This window comes from Octodon degus, unplaced genomic scaffold (assembly GCF_000260255.1).
Source record: "Octodon degus isolate 3935 unplaced genomic scaffold, OctDeg1.0 scaffold00118, whole genome shotgun sequence".
Classification (NCBI taxonomy): Eukaryota; Metazoa; Chordata; class Mammalia; order Rodentia; family Octodontidae; genus Octodon; species Octodon degus.
In genome coordinates, this window is record NW_004524694.1 from 2,289,349 (window position 1) to 2,313,807 (window position 24,459).

At 35.7% G+C, this 24,459-nt stretch overlaps 1 protein-coding gene and 1 pseudogene across 1 annotated transcript in view; both read left to right on the top strand.

Moving 5' to 3' along the window:
- Positions 1–24,459, top strand: part of Vps13b (vacuolar protein sorting 13 homolog B) — an 881,657-nt gene that overhangs the window by 799,031 nt on the left and 58,167 nt on the right. Inside the window, 1 exon segment of the mRNA XM_023699943.1 lies at positions 17,105–17,260. Within this exon segment, the coding sequence (XP_023555711.1) occupies positions 17,105–17,260 (156 nt within the window).
- LOC105743342 lies at positions 3,038–4,672 on the top strand (annotated as a pseudogene).

A 24,459-nucleotide genomic window follows, 5' to 3' on the forward strand; every position in this document is an offset into this window, starting at 1 on the left:
TTTCTAAGGCGTCTCCACACTGATTTCCATAATGGTTGCACCAGTCTACACTCCTACCAACAGTGAAAAAGGGTTCCCCTTTCTATCTATCATTTTCCATGAAGAGTAGGCTTTAAAAAATTCTGTCAATTTCCTTCTAATTTCATTGAGGTTCACTATAGTAGTCAAAAATCATACCCACAGATCTCTTTCAGATAAACCCTTCTTACCTGGTATGGTGATTCACTAGGAGACAGAGGATCATAAGTTCAAGACCAGCCTACACTACATAGCAAGACCCTTTTCTCAAGAGGCCTATAATGTGACTCTGACTCAGTGGTAGAGCTCTTGCCTAGCATATGGAAGACACTAGGTTCAACTTCCAGTAATGCGCACACACACACATGCACACATAGCCCTTCTGTTTTAAGATTTTTCTGACAATGCTGAGGGACATTATCCTTTGGTGTCTTGAACCCCTTTTGTTCAAGTAGTTCTGTAAAGCTCAGATTTACATCTTTATATGGCCTTAATGGATTTCAAGGCACACTCTGTGTCATCTCTTATCCTGGTTTTCTTGGTTGGTGATATACTGGATCTGATCTTTGCCTAGAAGCCATTTGTTGGTAGTAGCATCACTTGCCTTCAGAACTAGCAGGTTCTAGCTCCTTTTTATTCAACAGTCCCTCCTTAAGCTCAGTATCTCCCCTCTCTGATTTTCATATAAATAGCACATAGAAGCTAGGAGACATTTAAGCACTTCCTGGTAATCTTAGTGAGATCACATAGTTTAGTAAGCCTATTTTAAATTTTCTGTATTACTACAGGTAATAGTGGGCTGGCCTTTCTGTTTCTATATGGCAAAAATCCCCTGTCTTACAATGACATTCATCTGCTGCCTCAGTGCCAGCCTCCATTAAAACCATCATGTTTCTATTAATAATCTCTTTAAAGTACCTTAGACATTCACTAACGCTCTCTTCAAGTCCTTCCATGTTTTACTTGGTTCCCTTCCCTAAAACCCTTCCATTGTCTTAGGTTTTTGTTACAGTAGTATCCCATTTGCAGATACCAAAATCTGTATATTAGTTACATATTGTTATATAGCAAATTACCCAAACTTGGAAAAGCTAAAACTACAAACATTTATATCTCAAAGTTTTATTAGAAATTTCAGGTGTTGTTTAACTAGTTCTCAGGTTGCCATCGAGATGTTAGTGGGAGCTTGTAATCTGATGGCTTTTCTGGGATCGTGAATCCACTTCATAATGGTGCACTCACATGGCTATTGATAGGAGGTCTCAGGTCCTTACGACAAAGATCTCTCCATATTCTCATGATGTGGCAGTTAAACTTTGCAAAGGTCAAGTGATCTGAGATGGAACAGATAGAAGCTGAAATGCATTTATCACATACCATTTGTTGTCATTTCTGTAACAGCCTAGTAGGAACACAGATCAGGCCTACTCATCTGGAAGACACTACACAAAGACTCAGGCAACAAGGCAAGGATCATTGGAGCTATCTTGAAGATGAAGTTGCATAGGGACCAGTAGTAGAATAGGAGGGGTGTACGCTGAGGAATGGTATATACTGAGGGGGAATAGGAAGATGAAGGAAAATTAAGATAGTTGGAAAATCAGGATATATTGATATTTTTATATAAGTACTGCGCGCTAATTGATTACACCATTGGAGCTTCAGCCTATATTGATATTTTTAAAAGTCAAGAAAAGAAGATGTTTTAAGGAATAGAAATATCAGTGACTGAGTGATTCAGGAACCTGAAAGAAAAGATGATTTTATTTGGCATTTGTATGTCATTGATGACCTAAGGAAAGCTCTTTCAGCAGAGTTAGAAACCAGAGTACAATGAGTTAAGAACTGAATGAAAAGTAAGAAAGGGCAGAGGATGAGCCTGATTTTTTAAAGAAATATAGAGGAAAGAGATTTATGATGTAGAATAGAGAAATAATGATTAATGGCATAATCTGTTTTAGAAGAGCAGAAGAGGAATGAATCAAGATTACAGATCAAAGGATTGACCTTGGATGGGAAGAGGTTCTTATCAGATATCTATTGCTGCTTAATAAACCAAAGCTTAATGACTTAAGTCTGTTGGTTAGAAATCTTGGTTCTTTCAGAGTATTTTTTTGCAGGTCTCACCTGGACTCCCTCAGGAGGCCACAGTCAGCTGGCATTTCAGCTAGTGTTAGGTTTCCTAGGGTGGCCACAGCCTGTATATTTCATAGTTGTCAGGCTATGCCAGATGGTTTGCTTCTCTTCCATGTGGCCTCTTTAGTAAGCTTCTGTACATGGTAAAGTTGTCTGAGGAGAACAAAAGCAGACACCACAAGTCCTCTTGAACATGGGCCCAGAACTAGCACGTCATTCTGTCAAAATCTATTGGGCAGTACAAGTCACAAGGTTAGGCTGGATCCACAAGACATAGAACTGGATCTTGAGGAGAGCTGCTGAAAAGGATTTGTGACCATTTACAATTTACCCCAAAAGTTTCATCCTACATTGAGACAAAGGAGAGAATGAGGATAAGTGTGAATGTGAATGAGGTTGTAGTGGTGTTTGCTGAGAGTAGAAGGGGGAGCAGAGTAGGAGGCTTTAATAAAGTAATGTTTCCACAGTATCTATCCCTGCATTTGCTTATTACATGTTTGATATATATTCACTAAACAGATAAATGTTGATATTTCTCATTGCTTTTTTGACATTTCTCAAGAACATAGGTTTCAAATATTATTATATTAAAATTATAAATGATGTTCTTTGTATCATATGGAATCCTTAATAAATATTCTACATACATATACAAAAAGAGACACTGATTTCAGCACATATGCCATAATATGATGTCAGTACACGTGGACTAAGAATAGCTCTTGAGAGCCCAAAAAGGTGGCTTAAAAGAGGCATGCTGTGATGCCAGGTGTCCCAAGGAAAAGCTCTTGTGGTAATATTCAGCTATTACATTAAATTAACTAGAGTAAGAAATCAAAGGGCTCTTAGTACACTACCTTTTCTGTCCTTGAGGGCCTGCACTATGGTGGGAGCCACAACAGGTACCAGTGAAGAGGCCATGGCAGTGGCAGAAGGCTCCTGTTGGCCCTTAGAGCCCCAGATGGGCCTCAGCCCAAGATGGCAGCTGATGGACTTCCCCAGCATGAAAGGCAGAGGCCATAAAGTCCCCCATGAGATGCTCCTCAAACTTCTGGTGGGAATGACCTGGTCTCTTGATCATTAGGTCTTGGCCTGATTAGAGGCCAACGAGAGGTGGCCCCAGCCCAGCTTCACCAAACCTGAGCATTGGATAGACTCCTGTGTCTCACTGGCTTCTTCTACTCCTTGATAGAAGATCCCTAGATGATAGGGCATGTAGCTTGTGCCAGTATTCTGAGTAGCCTATACTGTCATGAGTGTCACTGAATATGATATGTTAATATTACTCAGTGTCAGCCAGAATATGAATGAGGAGAATCAAGGAAAGGTAACACTGTTTATGCTCGAAGGATTCTGGGATGATGCTGAGGAGGGAGGAACTGCAGTCATACGTGGACTATGGTCAACACTTGAATTATCATTGGCACTATTCTATGTCAACCAAATGAGTTCATAATGCCTGACATTGCAGTTGTAGGGGATAGGTTTGTGATGACCACACCCTTCAAAATTCAGGTTGCTGTCAGTGTCCACCGGTGACTGGATAATCTTGAGAGATGGGATAATAAACATGGTGGTCTCCAGAGAAGCAGTAGAGATGGCTATCAGGAAGCTATGTTCAATATAGTTACCTTAAACAGAAGTGCTGCTGTATTAATCCACACATTCAATGCCCATGCAGCCACAGATGTGAAGGCTTTGGCATTGTAGAACACTGTCAGAGCTGCACAAAACAGGGCCAGCCAAATAGCTCAGTGGATTAAAGCACTGCAAGCAGGCACAGGGGCCGGGGGTTCGATCCTCAGGCCTGCCATGTTGGCCCCGCTCCTGGGGCATTCTGAGATGGTGATTGAAACTAGGCATTGTAGTGAATGCCTGTAATCCCAGCTCTTGAGAGGTTGTAAACAGGCGGATCACTACGAGTCCAATCTAGTAGTAAGAACCTGAACACCGTAAAGACCCTTCCCTGAAATACAAAAAAAAAAAAAAAAAAAAAAAAACCCTGCACAAAACAAAGTGTCATTTGTCATTCATAATCTGCCAATCATTGCCAAGATGGCTGCCACCAGCAAGGTCAGTTGACAGTTTGGACTCCTTCAAGACACTTCAAACTCAAATCACTGATTAATCTGCCAAAAGAGTGGGTGGCTTTTTCTTGTGAAACCAAATCTTCCAAGTACAGTCAGAGTCACCAACCATGAATTGTTGACACTGTGAAAAGAGAAACTAGACAGTCCATATCATTGACAAGCCTCAAGTTATGGAGATTCTACCTTGTGGGGCTACTGTTCCTACTCTTGCTCCTGGTAATTCCAGCACTTCTGAGCCTAGTTTATGGAATAACAGATGTTGTTGGGAACTTAGTGCCTTTGTACACAATCATGGAGGATTCTCAAGAGTTGATTTTAACAACTTTCCAGAGAAGGCTGCCTGTATACTATTTCAGGCTACCCTTTCTGGAGGATTTAAGTCCATGTATCTGAAGCTGCTTGCATGTACATTCCAAGGGCAGAAGTGACATTTTGAACTTGGGGACAGGATGGGGGCAACATGTGTTCATCTCTTAGGTGAATGAGGAGCAGGAAAATCTGTTTGCTCTTTTCAAAGAAAGATGAGGATCTTCCAGTTTGAAGGATTTTTCCTTGTAGTAGGCTGAATCATTTCTACAGAAAGTACAATTTTTAAAATTACATACACAAAGAGTAAATTGAAAAATGAAAAGCATGTAGAAACTGATGAGTTTGGACAAGCATTGTTGACACAATCCGAATCATTAAGAGAGAACTTATGACATAATATCAAATTTTTGGTTAGATTTTTTTTTTTCTGAGAAATTGGCTCTTTCCTATTCTGGACAGGAATTGAGCAGTTTATTCAATGATTGGAAAAGAAAGACCTGCAACCATCTGACTTACAACAGAGACTTTATTGGAAAGTTAAAACAGAAAAAGAGTAGCTTTTGGTCCTCTCACTCCTGCTTCTTTGGGCTGTCTGCAGCCTCTAATGAAAACTCATAAAATAAGAAAATGCTACAGGAAGAGATTAGCAATGTACTTCAAATGAAACCAACTCTCAAGCCCACATGCAGTCTCAGCTGTTCACACTTTTGTTTAATTTTTTTGTGTTTATTCTATAAAAATTGATGTTTATCATAAAAGTACATAGTTTAATTGCTAAACATTATGTATTTAAAGTGGACTTCATTACAAGTTAAATTTGCTATATACTGTTTCTTTCTCTAATCATGGAAATAATTTCCCAGAAATCTACACTATCACCTCTATTGTTGTACAGGGCACAGCTGTCAGCAACTAGCAATTTCATTTGGGGAGGAAGGATTTTATGCCTTTGCTCCCCAGTGGCAGTAACAAGCTTCTTTTTATTGTTGCTGACATTAAGATAGCTAAAATCAACAGTGATGTAAACACTTCTTGGGACCATCTGGCAAAGATTTTAATCCAAAATATTCTGTAAACACTGACTCCATTTGAGTACCCGGAACTACTGTCCATTCACCATCAGTTATATTTTTATTTCAGTTTTAAGCAGTAATAAAAACATCAGAAAAGTAGTCTGTAGATTCAGTTGCTTCACTTATCTCTCTTAAAGTATTTTTATTTCATCAGGAATTCTAAGAAACTCAGTTAGCTGAGGAAGCTTTTAGTACCTTCTGAAGTCACCAGTAGAAGTGAATGCAGCCCTGGCAGCTTTGGTTAATAAGTATTCCATATTGGGAAGTTCCCCATTCTCTGTTGCAAGATACATTTATTCTGCTTAAGTCAGAGATGTAAGTTTGAGGTTAAAATTTCTTGTATATTTTAGTTTCTTTGTAAAAATCATTTGTAATATAACCTTTTTCAAGACTTTTGAAGGTTTTTTTTAAATATAAAAAATGGCAAAGAAGATTGTGATAGGGCACTTTATCCAATCCCATGGCTGATTTCTAGCATTTTTCTATAAACTTGCATGAAAGGGGTTGACTGTGGATTATGTCAGCTGCGAAGCACCCAGAGGAATGATTTCTGGTGCTGCTAATGGTCTCTTTGTCCCTCCGCTGGCAATAAATTTTAAATATTGAAATATAGCTTTGGAAAAAACATACTGGAGATTCCTTAAGCTTTTTACAAGACACTCAAAGCCTTTTCATAAGCCTGTGCTTTGCAAATGTGAATTCTTGATGAATTCTTGACATCTAAACATAAAGGTCCTTCACTAAACTAATTTTAAGTGTGAATTTTAATATATAGTGCTTCGGAAAAGAGAATGTAGCTGGACCATAAAAACATGGTGTTTTGCATTTTTTAAGTAATGGTAAATACTTACTAAGAACATTGCAAAGCTTTCATCTTACATAGTCTGACAGTCCTTAATCAGAACTGATCACAAGTCTGTATAACAAAAGCATTAGCTGAAAGACAGTGTCATACCTATTATAATGTGGCACTTTTAATTATGACCATGTTTTCAATTATTTCCAGAGTATTGAAGAACATATTATTTAAAGGTCAGAATAATGCCCAAAACATGGCCAAGCCCAGTGAGTGTCAGATACATGGAATGTTGGATGACTTCACAGTTATGAAATTATTTCATTTCTCATGATAATTCCTGACTTGCCAAGTTAATGAATTTTAAGAACTCTGAGAGCAGATTTTTAAGATAAATGTGAAATAATCCATACTTTTGGAGTCAGGGACTTCCCTTCAGGCATTAGTTCATGTTTGACTTGCTTGACTTACACTTGGGGATAAAATGAGTTAGGACAAGGTCTGAGATACCACATTCCCTCACTGGGAAAGAAAACCAACTTGCACAACTTTGGCTGGCTCATGTTTCCTGTATACAGGCACTAAGAAGCAGCGGTTGCCATGAAATACTTTATTTAACCTTTACAAAAATGTTTTCTTTGTATGGCAAGGAAGTGTAGTTAAATGAAAATAAATAAGAATTTTGGATTTCTTTTATATCCATCATTGACTTTTTTCCCTAATTAAAAATCAGAGATAACAATTATAATTACCTAAATTGTTATACTGTCAATATAAATTTAAAATCACATAAAGCCGCTTGATCTTTTCTTAGAACATATCTTGGCATGTCTTCTAAATTAAACTAAATTTTGCTGAATAATGAATGTTACCTTTTAAAACAATAAAAAGAGAATTTTAATTCACACTTTTGTATGTTTTTTCTATTGTTCTTAATTGTAATCAAAATTAATTTTTTTGGTGGGGGGCAGCTCAGGCCACCTTGAGGGCAGGGCTAGCACAGCATGTGGTGCCAGGGGATCGAACCTCAGTCCGCTGCCCCTGCCTAAGCTTGCCTAAGCAGACACTTTAAACCGCTGAGCTATCTTTCTGGCCCCAAAATTAATTTTCAAACAAACAAAGCCTCAATTTAGTTGGCAAACTCTGAGTACTTATCAAAATCTGAGTAACTATCACATGGCCTCCCTAGTTTATTGTTTTATTGGCATCAGTTTCCCAGCTCAAAGAAATTATTCTTTATTACTTCCATCCCACATACTCTGAATTCTTCCACTAAAGAATTATATCCCTTTGAGTACATGATAGCTATTGACTATCTTTATATTGTATCATTGACTGTTAAAATAGTGTATACCCAGTACCAGAATCTTTCAGCTATTAGTACAACTCTGTTAAGCAGAGAAAGTTTCTGTTTGACTATTTACTATTTTCTTACAAAGAGAACATAAATTATCCTCTTCAGTATATCAAGGTTCTTTGAATATATGTATCAAGGCTCTTTGAATCTTCACTTTTCAGCACTTTGTGGTGGTATCAGGGGTAAAGAGACTGTTATGCAATTCGGAACGTAAGGCAGCTATTAATATCACAGTTCATGTTTTTTCAGTCATATATCATTTAAATAAAGGAAACCCCATACCACTTAAAAACAATAGGTATGTGTGATATTGAAATAACCTCTTTAAACAAGCATATATCTCATTTTATACTTGTTTTTAACATGTATGTGTGTATGTGTGTAAGAAAAAGATATTTCATGATAGAAATGTCGCAAATGTTATGAATAAAGCTTTAAGATGAAATATGTCAACATTGTTTATTAAATCTTTTTACAAAATTTTTTGCTAAGGAAATTGCTTTCCCCTAATTTGATAATTTAGATTTAGATATTTTAAGGAAAGAATAACAATTATACTTTCTGTTATTTTTATATAATATATAAATATTAAATATACCACCATTTTCTCTACTCTTGTTTTTAACTTATTTTCAGATATTTTCTCTTAAGTATATATACATCACCCAGAGACTGAACATAGACTAATGTGTGAAGAGTAAAAGTTGATAAACAAATGCAAGAACTTAGAGTTCTGTTTATGGTTCTTTACATTTAAAAAATGTTTTTAAAAGTTCTGTAACTTGAGTACAGATATATTGAAACATTTATTAATCCTTAATGTTTGCTAGAAATGTGACATTTAATTTACCTGTGAGAATTCAGGTGACTATTATAAACTATATGATGAAATAATAAAATGTACTATTTAAAAGCTATGAAGAGAGCCAGGCATGGTGACACATGCTTATAATCTTAGCACTCTGGATATGGAGGCAGGAGAACTGTTGCACATTCAGGGACAGCCTGGGCTACACAGTCAGTTCAAGACAGCCTGAACTACATATCAAGACCCTGGCCTCAAAAAAAAAAGCTATAGAAATTATAGCTGTAGCCAAGTGTGGTGGTGGCGCACACCTGTAATCCCAGAATGAGTCAGGAGGCAGGAGAATTGCAAGTTTTTTAGCCCAGCATGGGCTGCAAAGTGAGTTCAAGGCCAGCCTGAACTACACAGTAAGACCCTGTCTCAAAACAACAGCAAAAAATATATAGATGTAATATTATAAATATTGTAATTTCTCACAGCTCAACAACAGCATTTTTTTTGCTTTACCGCCTTCCCTGTTTCAGTCCTTGGTGTTTATGGCGGATTGATGCTCCCAGGGGAAATAGCAGTCAGTGCCTCTTCACCCTTCCTTCCTTTACCACTTTCGCTTAGGTCATTCCCCTAACCATCACTTCTCCACATGTGCAGCAATCTACACAGTTGCATCTTGGTTGTCCAAGAGTAAGATCTGACCTCCTAAAATACTTTTGTCCCAGTATGATTCTGTCCTTTCCAGAATCTGTATTTAAAGGCTTCATTTGGGTAATGACCAAAACTATTAGAGACTGATAAGTTCATAATATAAAGTTAATTTTTCAAATTATATTGGCAAGAAGTATAACCAAATATTGGTTACACAATTAGTTTTTAGCCATAGTTTGTCATATTTATGACTTGTGTTTGTTTTTAATCCAGTTTGCTTTGTAAATGTTAGTTTTGTAGAGAAAGAACCACTCTATCCCTTGTCCCCTGTCATGTGACAAGTTAGGCTATTGCATGTTTTTGTTTATCAGAAGTAACAATACTGTCATCCTTTATTCCATTTCAACCTGGTTTTGTGTGTGTGTGTGTTATTTCCTTGGATAAGTAAAATATGTCCTCTTGTCAAAATTTAGCTTCTCCCAGCAAAACACCCCTGGAATCCTACACTTCTTTTTACTCCTAATAAAATTTTGCGATATAATTCTTGTTGAATCTGTTTCTTCCATTGTGCTATAAGCATTCTTAGGTCAAGTTAAGTTCTCATTCTTCTATAAATCTTCCATGTGTAGTACAGTTAGTTGGCTTATGGTAAATTTTTAATTACTATAGATCATTAAATATATTTGCTAACTTGACAAAACTATTATCCTAGGGGAAATCACATTAAGCTCCTTTAAGGATTATGACTTATACTATATAGCAGTGTAGCCAAGCAGATGCTGTGCTGAGCTGTGGAGGCCACAAAGATGAGCTGAGATCATGTCTTCCTCTTAGAACAGTGCTACAAGTGCAAATGGGGAAGCTTTGACACTAACTAGGAATACAGCAAGAAACTTTATGAAGAGGCTGAATATGGGTTTCAAAATGGAAATGTACAATTTCTTCTTACTTTAAATACAACCTCTGTATGCTTTCTATTAGACATTTTTCATTCTAATATTAATTTTTATCTGACTGAAGAATAATACCTACTGATACTCTAATCTTTGAAAATCACATGGAAGCACACAAAAACTGGAAACTTAAAACACCCCCAAAAAGTATATTACAGTCACTGTAAGTATTCTGATATGTATCTGACCTTTTTCTCCCTTAGGAATAGATATGTAGATGCATAGATATAGAGATAGATAGATAGATAGATAGATAGATAGATAGATAGATAGATAGATAGATAGATAGATGATAGATTGATTGATTGTTTATTTTTGAAGTGGGATGTACTGCATATATCTTTTGTAAATTTTTTAGTTAATTTAATTAACTTTCCAAATAATGGTAACATTTATTTTTGTAGTACTAAGGATTGAGTCCAGGGCCTTGGTACTGACCTACATACATAGCCCTTTTGTTTTTATTTGTACTTGCTATTTTTGAGACAATTTTTCAGAAAGCTTCCTGGGTTAAGCTCAAGTTATAATCCTCCTGCCATAACTTTCTTTTTTCTATCAAAGTAAACTATACCGAAAAGTCAAAAATCTCCCCTCAAAAACAGTTTTTATTTATTTCCACTTAATCATTCTTTTAGAATGGAGATTGTATTCTATAAATGTGAAAAGATACATAAAGTCCAGTGTTCAGAATTAATTCATGACATTATCACACAATAGCAGTTATCTAGACATTTTTCAACTTGTTCTCTACCATTATTTTAGATATCTTGAACATCCTAAAATTGAACTGTCTTATAAAAATTATAATGAGCAACATGAATATTTCATTGTTAGGCTAAGTTGGCAGTGTGAAATGTACTCAGTTCTACTTAAGACTCATGCGTTTCAAACAAGCAACTTAATCCTTTAATTTGCTTTCCAAATATTGCATAGACAAGATTTTTTTAATTTATTTTCATACATGAGGCTGAACATATTTTATTACTTTGAGTATATTTGATGTTTTAATATATAATAATATCTGAATTATGAATCTAAGGGATTACATTTATTTGAAGTTTAATATCATTATCTATATACAGTTTATCTCCTTTATTGATCATTTAAATAGAAAATTTTCTAAATGTTTTTATTTCATATTCATGATATTTTAGGCATAAATATCACTACTAATATTTCACTATATCTACTTTTGGTTGCCTTCACTAATTTTGATTTCACCAATCTTAATTCATTTATTCAACAAAGTTTTTAATGTCCTCTACACTAGGCTTTTATTCTGAGAAGTTTAAATTTTAAGAAGTAAATACTACCCACATTTTAATATTTAATACTTACAAAATTATAAATATGTATAATATTTGGTATAATCAAAATATATGGTGAATGTTTAAATTTCTCAAAATCTTATTATAGTAAAAGATACATTGTGATTAATCTCCTACGAAGTACTGCCTTTCACTTTAAGCAAATTTAGCCCATCATTCCCACTTTTTTTGCCCTATTAATTCTATTGTTACCATTTTGGTAGGGTTTTTGGTTTTTTTGGTTTTGTTTTGTTTCAGTTTGGGTTTTTTTTGTAGTACTAGGAATCAAACTTTGGACTTTGAGCATGCCAGGCAGGCGTTTATACCACTGAGCTGTATTCACAGCCTACTGATGCCATTTTAAAAGAGAAAAAAATAGTTTAAAAATTAGAAATGATACAGAATTTCATTAAACAAAATGGTAAGAATTTAACATTGGTTGTTATATTGTATATTGTTGTTGTCAGAGGAGTTGTTCAGAGTACCAGATATAAGCGTGCAAAATTGATCAAAATGTTTTTAAAAAGAAGAGAAGAAAAAATTAAGCATTAACTATTGCTTTCAACAGACCAGTAGAATTCAGCAGTACAATTATCCAAGCTATCCTGTGTATATACATATATTTTCCCTCCTTTCTTTCCCCCAATTCTCTCATCTCACTTGTTCCTTTCCTTCAGTTTCTTTCCCTTTCACACTATCTACTGTACCTTTCTTATTTATTTCACTAGTAGTAAGTATGATGTCTAGTAACATCCATTTACCTATAAAAGCCTCAAGTTTATCTTTTTATAGCTGAGTAATATTCCATTGTATAAAAATACCACATAGCAGTTCTGGAAATCCTATTTGTGAGTGCCTTTACCAGGTATGACCAAAACTATAGTGAATGCTGCTTCCAAGTGCCATCCAATGGGAAGGCAGGAAGCAGCCTGGTTAAAACATTAGTGTGTCTTTATGTACCTTACTCACTGAGTCTGGCACCATGCACCTTCTGGCTGTTTTCCAAAGTCAAAATTACTATGAAAGGCAAATATTTTGATTCCATTTGGAATATCAAGGCAGCCATGACACAATTAAAGACACTTATAAACGATGATCTCCAGAACTGCTTCAGAAAGTGACAAGAGTGAGGCATGGTGATGCATACCTGTAACCCCAGCATTCAGGTGGCTGAGGTAGAATTGCCACGAGTTCACAACCAACCTGGGCTACATTGTGCATTCAAAACTGGCCTGAACTACATAGCAAAACCTTGTCCCAACCTCACACACACACACACACACACACACACACACACACAAAGAAAACAAGTGGCAAGAACAATCGGTTAAGTAAATTCTAAGTGAGTATTTTGAGGGTGATTAATAGCCATGTGTCTTTAAATTTTAAATATTTACTGTATTTTTCAACCATACCTCATATATAGATTAATATAGAAGTATATTTGCTTTGTATTGCATACTGATTTTTAAAACTCTTAAAATTTCCATAATAAATTTTTTAAAAATTTTGAAGTTGTTTAGATTTCAGTTTCTTTGTAAAATACTACATCACTACAGAGTAATTTTGATAAAATGCAAAAGAAAACTGAGTCTAAAGATAAATTTTAATTTGTTATTGTGGTAGAATTTTGACAGGAGTCTCATAGTACATAATGAAATATATGTTTAGAGAAAAATGTTTGGTACCTTCATTTGTATTTCAAGGTGTAGTTTAAATTCTTTACATAATAATGTTTTTTTTTTCTTTTTTTTTAACCGTACTCTATTTTCTTAGATTTCCTCCTGTTTTTATTTCCTCCTAAATATATCAGTTTGGGAATTCTGTCTTTGGACATGATTGTGGGTGGTCCTCAAGGCTGATCCCTAACTCCCTGATCACTAATTACATGTAAAGTTATATTGGGGCTGGGGAGGTGGCTCAGTGGAATAAACGTTTCCCTGACAAGTGCAAGGGCCTGAATTCAATCCCTGGTTCTGCCAAAAAATTAAAAAATAAAGTTATATTTTATATAATGAGTTAAAAAATGTGCATGCACCCATGTGAGGTCTTCTATAGTAACATTTCAAATTGAGTCTGGCTGCCAAGACATTACCAGAAACTGCTGAAAGAAGAAAACACAGCCCTTTGGGACTTCCTAGTAATTGTTGCCACTGTATACCCTACCTTTTTGCTTAGTTTCAATTGTCATTTTCGGATTATTTTTTTAACATAGGGTCTCACTGCGCAACTCAGACTCATAGTGATCCTCCTGTCTCAGCCTCCCCAGTGCTGGGATTACAGGCGTGTGCCACCATGCCTGATTTCGGGGCCAGCACATAACGCCCAGGATTCCAGAGCCAGCACAGCATGTGGTACTGGGGATTGAACTTAAGTCCTTGTGCTTGCCAGGCAGGTATTTAGAGTGCTGAGCTATCTCCCTCAGATGTCATTTGAAAATTCCAACAAGAGTAGTTCATTTTTGAGTAACTATACCATGGGAAATATTAGACACGAGCTAAGTAGGCCAAAGAGAACGAAAAGCTTGGATGAAAGGAAGTTAGGCAAGAAGTGATCAGTAAAGGGGACTCTTAAAAGAGGCAAAGGAAATTTACAAGTTGAGAAAAGAACCTAGAAATTCCTTAGACTCATTGCTTTCCCCTGCCCCATAGTGTCTCTCATCCTGTTGAAGTATTTCCACCTTCATGGGCCATTTTTACTGTTTCATTAACACATTGCTCACTATGCAAGAGGCTTCAGAAACTACCCACTATTTCCTAAACAGCAGTTTCCTCACCTTCATACCTTCATAAATCAGCACTAGCTACCAGCTAAATATACCTATCTAATCTTAATCCCCACTCCTTTTGTCATGTTTTCTTTCCTTCAGCCCATTGAAATTAACTTTGACTCATTAAGCATGGCTTCTGCTTTCACATCTCATATCGCCTCGTTAGCCTGAAAATGGACTATCATCTGTACCTTTTGCAGTTCTGCGCAAACTGAGATGCAGCTCTTCATAAAGCTTTTATAATCACAGCAGTCTGAAGGAGGCCTTTCCTCACCTGAGGGACTGTAGCACTTTGCACCTCTTCTTCTGTCTCATATTGGCTATTTGTTCTTGCCTTATTTTTATTACAGGATCCTAAGCTCTTATGAGACACAGATTCCAACTTTGTTTTCTCCATAGTACCTAGCACATTGTCTTCCTTACATACATGGTAATGAAAATGTGTTAGATGAGTAGTAGAAAGAAACCTCATAAAAATTAGGTATTCAAACACAAATTTCACATTCTTTTGCCTGATTCTGTATTTCTTTCTGTATAGAAATAAGAAATAGATGACTATTTTTTATTAGTACCTCTCATTACCTCTCACAGTGAAACTGAGTTTGTGAAATGGGAACAATACATCCCACCCAGGATTGATGTCTGAGTGTCTGAGCACTGAACTATAGTGCTACAGTTTCTCAGGCCCGGCCATCATGCCATAGGAAGGAAAACTACAATATCTTGTGCTTCTTAAATTCCTTTCTGTAGATTTCTTAAGATTGTAATTCCTAAGAGAAAAAAAAAAATGTAATTCCTGGGGCTAGGAATATAGCTGCCTGGCAAGTGTGAGGTCCCGAGTTTGATTCATGGTACCAAAAAAAAAAAAAAAGAAAAGAATGTAATTCCTTTCCTAATAAATTTTATGCATCAAAAATATCACCTGTGATATTTAATGTTTTTAACTGAAGATCCAGTGTTACCATTAATTCAGTTAATGATACATATGAAAAGTATGAGAAAAATATTTTTCTCATATTTAACTTTTATGTTTCAACTAAATCCAATTGTTTTTGAATGTTCATAACTCAAATAAAATATCTGTGCCAACATTTTGAGAATAAATAGCTACAAAAAAAAACTGACAATATATTCTTTGGTGGCAAAAGCTATATACACGAAGTGAGCAACTATCAGCTATTGTTAACTGAACTCATATGCAAATGTGAACACAACTCAGTTATAATTACATTGTATGTATTAGAGTCTACAGAGTGTTCAGGAAAAATATAGTGAGTTTGATCGTAAGTATTTTGTCTCATTGTTTTGTCATTTCCAGCTACTAGGCTTTCCAAAGAAAACATTTATTTTTTTAGTTTTGTGTATGCCTTGAGCTTTATTCCCAATTGCTGCTGTTAAAAAATTGAAATGGTTCCAAAACACTGCTATTGTTTTTCTATTTTCCTCCTATAACTACTATTTAAACATCAAAGATATTCTGGTACTTTCATCTTGTAGAGTGTATATAAGATCGTATTTTCCCTAAAGGTAGTCGCTGTACAGGACTTTTTTTTTCCTCCTTAACTATTAGCCTTGTTTTTCAGAAGTCATCTCACTGGTAGCCTTTTGATTTCACAGGCTCATTGTATGGAGGAATAACTGCAGTGGGGTCATACTAGAAGCAAGGGGATGAATTAGAAGCTCTTTTTTAGAATATTTTATGCAGATGTTCAAAAAAAATCCACTGTTGTTACCTATCAAAACACAGGTTGTGATAATCAGTTAACTTGGGAAATTTTTAAACTAAGGCATGCTGTCAGGCCCTCTTGTAAGACTGAAATTTAAAAATTATCCACTTCCACCAAAACTTCTATTATTATGACAATTCCCATGTACATGTTTACTGTATCCATTATGAAAACATTTACAGGATGTTTTCAAAGTTTTATTCAGTCTGTTAGTTGGGAGTGTTTCATGAGATTCACCTTTGATTATCTGTTAAAATGATATATAAAAATTATGTTTGTGTGTCATATACATATCTCATATCAGTTTTCCTTATATTTAGTATATATAGCACTGTATTTTTTAAACATATGTGCTAAAGAAGCAGTAATTATGTGTTAATATGTTTTTGGAATCCCTATGTAGTTAAACAGATCTTCCTAACAGCAGATAATGGGTTAGTAGTCAAAAAGAAAATATTTGAATGATCAAAAGAGAAATCCAGATATTACTAAAAGCAGCATTGTTGATGAATAGATAAAAATATAAATTAAAAGGTTCACTTGGTAAAAGTTATAGTAAATACGCAGTGCAGAAAAAGAAAGAACAAAGGCATTTTGAATATCAAAATGCTGAAGGTATTTCTATTTTGATATTGTGATCTCATAGAGTATATTAAATAAATTTCATCTTCAAATTGCTATTTTGTCCTTTATCAAAGGAAAAAACAAGAATTTAGGCTCAAAAATAATGCTACACGCACTCACTTTAACTACTGTCTAGCCATAACAAGGAATAAATTATTAGCCAAAATCTAAGGTTCTTTGATCTTGCATTTAAACCCTCTTGTCCTCCCAGTGAATGAAATGGTCCTTTTTCAAATGGGCCTTTTACTACCTGATAGGACCATTATTTTTAAGAAGATTTAAAATGTGATCTGGAAGATTACATTGACTCTATGTGGCATATTTGCTATTCTTAGCCTGGTGAAATAAACTGGAAGCGGGTGAAGAATGCAGGTTAGAAAGAAAACAGATGCTAGATATTAGAAATAGAAAGGTTTTCCAACAATGAGACTTTCATTTCAGGACTAGATTTTCATTGGCACGTGGGATATTATGATGATTATTGTTTTTCTCTCCAGCTGTTACACATCTGTATTGAAGGTTGGGGCAATTGGCGTTGGTCAGAACCCTTCAATGTGGACCATGCTGGGACATTTATTAGAACAATTCAGTACAAGGGTCGCACTGCTTCACTCATCATCAAGGTTCAGCGACTCAGTGGAGTGCAAAAACAGGTAAGTTTCTTTGTGTTCATGATCCAGACAACTCTGAAATATTTGTAGTCATGGAGATTAAAACATAAGAAAAAGGTCAGTAGTTGATACTGAAAAGACCACAGTGGCTATCGCACCTCCACCACGCACCCAAGCACTTAGTGAGTGCTTGTTGGTGATCCTGAGGAGGAGGATGGTTCAACCCCTTTTACAGGAGCTGCTAACGAGCAGTAAAATTTACTGATTTGAGTTTCCCCTCTTCTCCCTGTCAGCACCTACCTTCTGGTGGAGGTGCTAATGAGCTGTGAAATAGCCAAAAAGCCTTTATTGCAAAGAAAAAAAAACAAAAAGAGTGCTAGGAACTCCGGATAATCCACCAGTGGATAACCAGGAGTTGATTCTTATGTATGTCAGGAGAAGCTGTGGGGAAGTGTCATGATACTATCCTGTGACAAAGGGGGGCTGGATCTTCAGCACCCTTTTCTTTTTCTAGGAGTTAATATTAGCTGCAATAAAAATTCACTACAGTCCAACTCTTGGCATATAAAACCTCAGTTCTCAGCACATATTTTTTACGTATTTTATAAAACTTCCTTTTGGCTGTTTTTGAAGTTCTAAGAATGTAAAAGGAAAAAAGTATCTGACACTTTTTTGTGTTCTTAAGATGTGAAAATGTGGTTTCTAAAGCATGGTTTTGAAGCACGGAACATATGACAAGAGTAGAAAGAAAAAAAGGAAATATTAAAATTGGAAAACTGACTTCACTGCACACATAATAACAGCATTTGTCATAAGAGTTTTAAGATATACATGTGCATCTGGATTGTAACAGTCAACCCAGAGCTTATGTGAACTGAGCACATGATAGAAACAGCACTCAGTCCCTGCAAAGGAGGAGCTCTTCGTATGGAATAATAAGGGTTCTTCAATTGCTCTATGCCAAGAAACAAGCAGGAAGCAACTGGCGAGAGGAACAGTAGGCCCCATACCGTATACATTCCCGGTCTGCACCTAATCAGAGAGCTGGACTTGATGTTCTCATCATTGTGCATGACAGAAATGAAAGTGAACCAGGGCAGAGGAGTCCAGAAAAAGAAAAAACATGAAGAGCCTTCTTCATTAACTGGTCACTTCCCTGAGCATGTGCTGATTGCTTACGGTGGAACCAAATAAAATGGGAGATACCAAATATGTAACATAAGCTTTGCTTTTAAATTCCAATTTTATGTAAGTCCATCTATGTATACAACTGATAGTAAATGTGAAGGGAATTTAGAAGTTCTACAAGAATATGCAATTTGAGTTTGGGTTTTGGAAAATATGTAGAATTTGGATTAAAAAGAGCACTCCAAGCAGACAGTAAATAGAGACACATATGTGGGATTAATTAATCTTACTGAAGAACTCAAGAGGAGACAAGCCTACTATTTTGAGCTCTGAGCTATGGACATAAGAGCTAGAAGGGTCTCTGAATCCTGTTTTCCCTCAGCGCCCTCTAACATAGGCAGGCTTAATAAATACGTACTGGTATTCTGGTTCCATCATTCCCACTCTGAGAAATGTTTCATCCACCTTCCCAACCACTAACAAGAAATGGTCATTCAGTCTCTGTCTGAATAGTTCAGATAAGAAGTGCATTCCCTCACACTACCAACTATTAAGAAACTCTCTAATCTTTCACCATTCCACCAACTTTTACCATTGTTAAGAGCTATTAGGCATACAGCTAGCATACAACAATTTTAAAATTGTTGGTAACTGAGGAATCCACAAATCCCCTCTATAGCCTTTCAAAAATGTGAGAGTACATGCTTCTTCTTAATGTCCTTCTCTACTTTAAGCCAGTGGTTCTGTAACTCAGTGTGTATCAGAATATCTAGAGGACTCACCAAAACATAGATTTTTGAGTCTCATAGGCTTTCAGATCCAGGAATCTAGGGTATGACCTTATAATCCCATTTCTATCATGTTCCCAGGAATACCAATACTAATGATCCAGGGCCTATATTTTTTTTTACTACTGTAGCTCTAAACTAAACTTTCCTAGTTTCTTCAACTGTTTTGCATGTAGTTGATAAAAGTTTTACCAATGAGTAAAATTGGAGAAATAGTTTTAATGATATATTACTTAAGATCATACGTAGGCAACCTGTCTTCATTCCCTTGCTATGTGATCTTCAAGTTATTTGACATATTTCTAAGTCAATCTTTTAGTCAATAAAATGAGCATAGTAATAGTACCTTCCTAAGGTTACATAAGGATTAAATGAATTGGTGTACACAGAGTGCTTACAGTGTTGCTTAACCCATTGGAAAAAAACAATAAACTTCACTTGCAACTGTTATAATAAGATATGTTTAGGCATGAGTAATCAGAGTTGGACTTTTTTGTGTTACTATAATAATGATACATTCTTGCATACATACATATTTTCAAGGAAAGATGCTGAATTTCAGGGCTAAATTGATATATATGTTTTTTCCTGCACAGATACTACACAGGCAACATTATACCAGATGTCCCCCCAAAATGTAGTCATTTGAAAATACATTTCTAAAATCTTTTTATAAAGGACACTTATGTCCTTCAACCCCAACCTCCACCCTCATACACTACACACACACACACACACACACACACACACACACACACACACCCTTAAATGTCTTTTTCAATTGGATTTCGTTTTACTGTCAGGATAGCTTAACTAGCATTCAGATTAAAGTTAAAGTACATTAGAGACAGGATTTCCTCAATTGGCGTGGTTAGGAAGAAAGAAAAGAACCAAGCTTCAGAAGACCTTTGTGGATTCCTGCCTCCCTCACATCTTGGCTTCTTTCCTACTTCCCCACCTGGGCCTGGAAATTTGCAGTAAATTGCAGCTGCCTAATTACCAAAGCTCATTTGGGGAGGTGAGTGTGTGCAGATCCCTGATGTACCTTAACCACATTAATATATCCCTGGATAATGGACAGTTGTCTAAAGCTCCTTTTTAACATTGATGCTTAGTTATCTGTACTCTGTCTTTCGTGTACTATTCTCGTTTCCCCATGCTGAATGTAAATTGATCACATATAAAGTTTCCCAGGGACTTTGTACATTATACAACTATTCATGTACACATACTTGCTTCTGTGTTTCTCATCCCTTCGTTGAAGAAACCTTTACCACTTCAAAAAGTTCAGTGTACATATGTATGTGTGTAGGTTCATATCTTTATGCATATACATTTAATCATGGCTAAGATATCATTTTTCCAGTGCATCTGGTGCTCTGGACTTATTCTTTAATATCACTATTCTTCTTGGCACTGATCTAATAAGAGTTCTGAAACCTGCTAAGTAAAATCATATGTGGAAATCTTCACTACATATCTTTGTGGCTTTGAGAAAGGGAAATTGGTGTGAAACCTGGAAATGTGTATTAAAGAAAAATCCTACATTAAAAAGTAAGTAGCTGTCTTCAGCTGATAAATTAATCTTGAAATTCTAACCATAATTTTTAAAATAAAGGCACTATAAGATGGCCACTTTTAAGAATAGCAGATTGAGATCTCCTGAACTCTGCAGCCTGAAGGAGCCACACTCCAGAGTGGCCATTTTGAATTTCCCTTCATCCAAGTAATACTTTGCCACGTTTATGGATCTTCTTTTCTCCAAATTTGAAAGCCTATTTAATAGGCTTTTTAGTTGAAAATGAAACTATAAAAAATCCACCAGGAGTATCTTTGTCTTTAAACAAATTGAGTCCCAGATGGTTGCAGAGATTCTGTGGTTTCTATGAAAGACAGTGAAATTCTCATCCAAATTTCCTGGAGTCCAAAGGTTCCAAAGCAAAAGTCACACACATATGTTGTCAGGCTTGGGTATATCAATAACAATAACAAAGTTAAATACTTCCTCCACATTTTCACATGTTTATTTATGTTTTTTAATTTTTTATAATTTTCTTTTATTTTGAAGAGTAAAAACAAGAGCAAGAAAAACAAAGACAGAAACAGGGTAACATATCACAATACATACGTTACATATTTTCAGAACAAGAATAGCTGATTAACAATGACTGATATAGTTTCTATTTTTATCATCAAATCTGTTGCTCAGATTAACATATATAGTTATGCAAGATGGAACATAGGAGAAAAGATAAATAAGGTAGGGTCAAAACCATATATGTATATATACAAGATGGCTAAGGCAGTTGTTCTAAGAATTTCCATCAGGTTTTTGAAAGTAGCAGTTAATGGGTAGAATTCTCACCTTGACTAACTCTCTGTGCTGATAACTGTGAACTAAGCAACTACGTTGAGAACAGCAATGTGTAATACTAAAACCATGCTTGAAATACCTGTCATCTTGGTCTTCTGTGTACCATTTCTAATGTACAGTAATTATTACTATACTCTTTAAAGTATTTTTTTAAAGGTAATAAAAGAAAATGAGAGATAAGAACAAAAACTTAAGTTTTCTTGAAAGTGTGTGGTGATATTCTATCACATGTTAGGTCCTGCTATGGCATCACAAGACTTAGCATGAGCATCTAGTAATGCCTAGCATATGCTAAAGAAAAGCTTGGTTGCTAATTTAGGACTCATAGTTCAATTGACTTTAATGGTTTGTTATTGTAGAAGCATAGTTTTAGAAGATTATAATGGCCAGTGCATCTGTGGGAAGTGTAATTGTGAAAGACAGCTTAGTTTTACAAATATGCTCCTTTAAAAAAAAAAAAAAAAAACCTAAGTGAATAGGTAGTTGGAAAATAAATGTTTAAGAAAATACTAAACCCCACTGTTCACATATCACGAGGTAAAACCACCATGTCAATCCAGTGGGCTTGTTTTGGATAAACAAAAATTCATTCATAAATAGTTTTTCATCTGGGCGTAATGTACACATATAATCTCAGACACTTGAGAGGCAAAGGCAGGAGATTTGTACATATTACAAGACCAGCCTGTGCAATTTAGTAAGACCTTGTCTAAAAATAAACGAAGTTATTCATATTTATTTGTATAAGTAATAGTCAATTTAAAATGTTGATTACAAATTTCTTTTGATGACAATATATCAATTAGTTTGCTGCCACCTTCGTTATAAAATGTGCTTTTAATTTTCATAGCAAGTGAATTAGATTTTATTATTATCCCTATTTTAATTTATTTTGCACATTATATGAAGGAAGAACACAGGTTCAGTGCTGGTTAACTCAGCACCTCACTGCTGTGTTTCTCTGCCATCTTCCTGTATTTGCCTTCCTGGAGGTTGACATGGCTCTAAAGCAATGATCTTCTCTCATAACACCTTTCATGACAGGAGTAGGGAGCTCTCTCTTCTCAAACTGTCTCCCTTATTATCAAGGAATAAAATCTTCCCCAGAGCCTTGCCAACTTCCTTTTCATGTTATTAACTGATCATTGGCAAAGAGAAAATAGAGTTAGTTACTAACACCATCTTGTAATAGTTACATTACAGCTACAGGGACTAAGAGAGGCATCCATCTTCCCTAAGGACTTGGCTATCTTTTCATACCTAAACCAAATCAGAATTTTAATTATAAAGAAAAAGGGGAACAAGCTTTAAGGAAGTGAACCAATGGGTCTGCCACTTCTGTGGTATGATGAGCAGCCTATACTCTCTTTCTTATAGTCTTGGGTTTTCTTTAAAAGTAGGTGTTTATCTGATGAGAGACAGGCTGTGAGTGACTCTCAGCACAAACATTAGGCCAACCGTCTGTACATCCAGCAATTTATTAAAAATCTCTATGTGTACCTTCTTGCTAAGATAATCATAGTAGTACCTACTTTGTAAGATTTCTGTGAAGTTAAGAGGGTTACAGGACAAATAGGGAGTATGGGAGAGTGATTGAAGGAAGGAAGGATGCAAGGATGGATGGATGAATTGCAAATTGGCTTCCATTAACATGAAGACAGAGCAGTCCCAGGCTTCACAGTCAGCAGAGCAATTGTGTTGGTCCTGTCCTGTCAAAATGCTGGGATGTAGCAGAGCAGTGGTATAAATTTTAATCCCCACACGACAACTTCAGTTCCCAAGAAGAACCATAATTCGGTTTAAGTTTGAAGGCTAAAAAAGACTAACATCCCTACTCAAGTACTCAGGCAGCTATTACTTAACATTTTTGCTCTAGTCATGTCTTCAGTTGAAGCTACTACTTCATACTAGGGGATGAGGGTATCTGTTTCACACAGTCTACAATTTTCACATGTTAATGTCATCCAGAAACATCCTCACAGATACATGTAGCATAATGTTTGACTAAATGTCTTGACATTCCATGGTCCAGTGAGGTGACACATTAAAGTTAACTTTCACATCCTTAGGCCTTTTAGTATATGTTTAACGTTGTCAATATTTTGTAATCTGAAAAAATTTTATAAATAAAAAACCTAGTTTGTAAAAGTTGTGTTTTCCTCAGTCATAAGTATTCATTTTAAAAGTATTCATTTTGCTTTCTAAAGGTATTCACTGCAGAAAAGTAAGTTTTTCATTATCTTCTCATTGCCAACCAATTTAGACATTTGTTGATGCTGTAAATCATATTCTAAGCTTGGATTAAAGTTGGATAGTATGTGAGTTTAGTTGATAATTCTCAATGTTTTTTAAGGATACACACTAAAAATATAGAAGAAACTGAATAAAATGAAAATTAGGCATCAGTCAATCATGATTTGTTGTAGTTTGACAGAGATCTCTTATTGGATTAGAGTACAACAGACCCTTAGAAATCAGCCTCAGGGAATAAATTGGTCACAGTTTCCCTCTCAGTTACGAGAGCTAAATGTTTGCCTTCAATTCCCATTCTACATTAGTTAACTGAATTAACTATTATCTCCCAGCTAGTCACCGTTCATGGCTTCAGCAGCACTTCCTCCTAATTCACTTCTACAGTCCTTCAGCCCTTTTGCTCCAGCCCCTTTTTTCTTTTCATCCTCAGTCTGCCTGTACAGTATTAGTCAGTTTCTAGGTTTGTACTTCCACCTTTCTCTCCAGGTAAACTATCCCCCATTAGCACATTTTGCAAGGCTTTTATTTCACAAGTCTTTATTTCTAGTTCCACCCTTTCTCTCAAGTATCTGACCAGCATATTTAGGTGACCACTGGACTCTGGTTGTCTCTCCTGTAAACACAACATAGCGGAAACAACCAAGATGCCCATCACTTGAGGAATGGTTGAGAAAGATGTGGTATTTTTACACAATGGA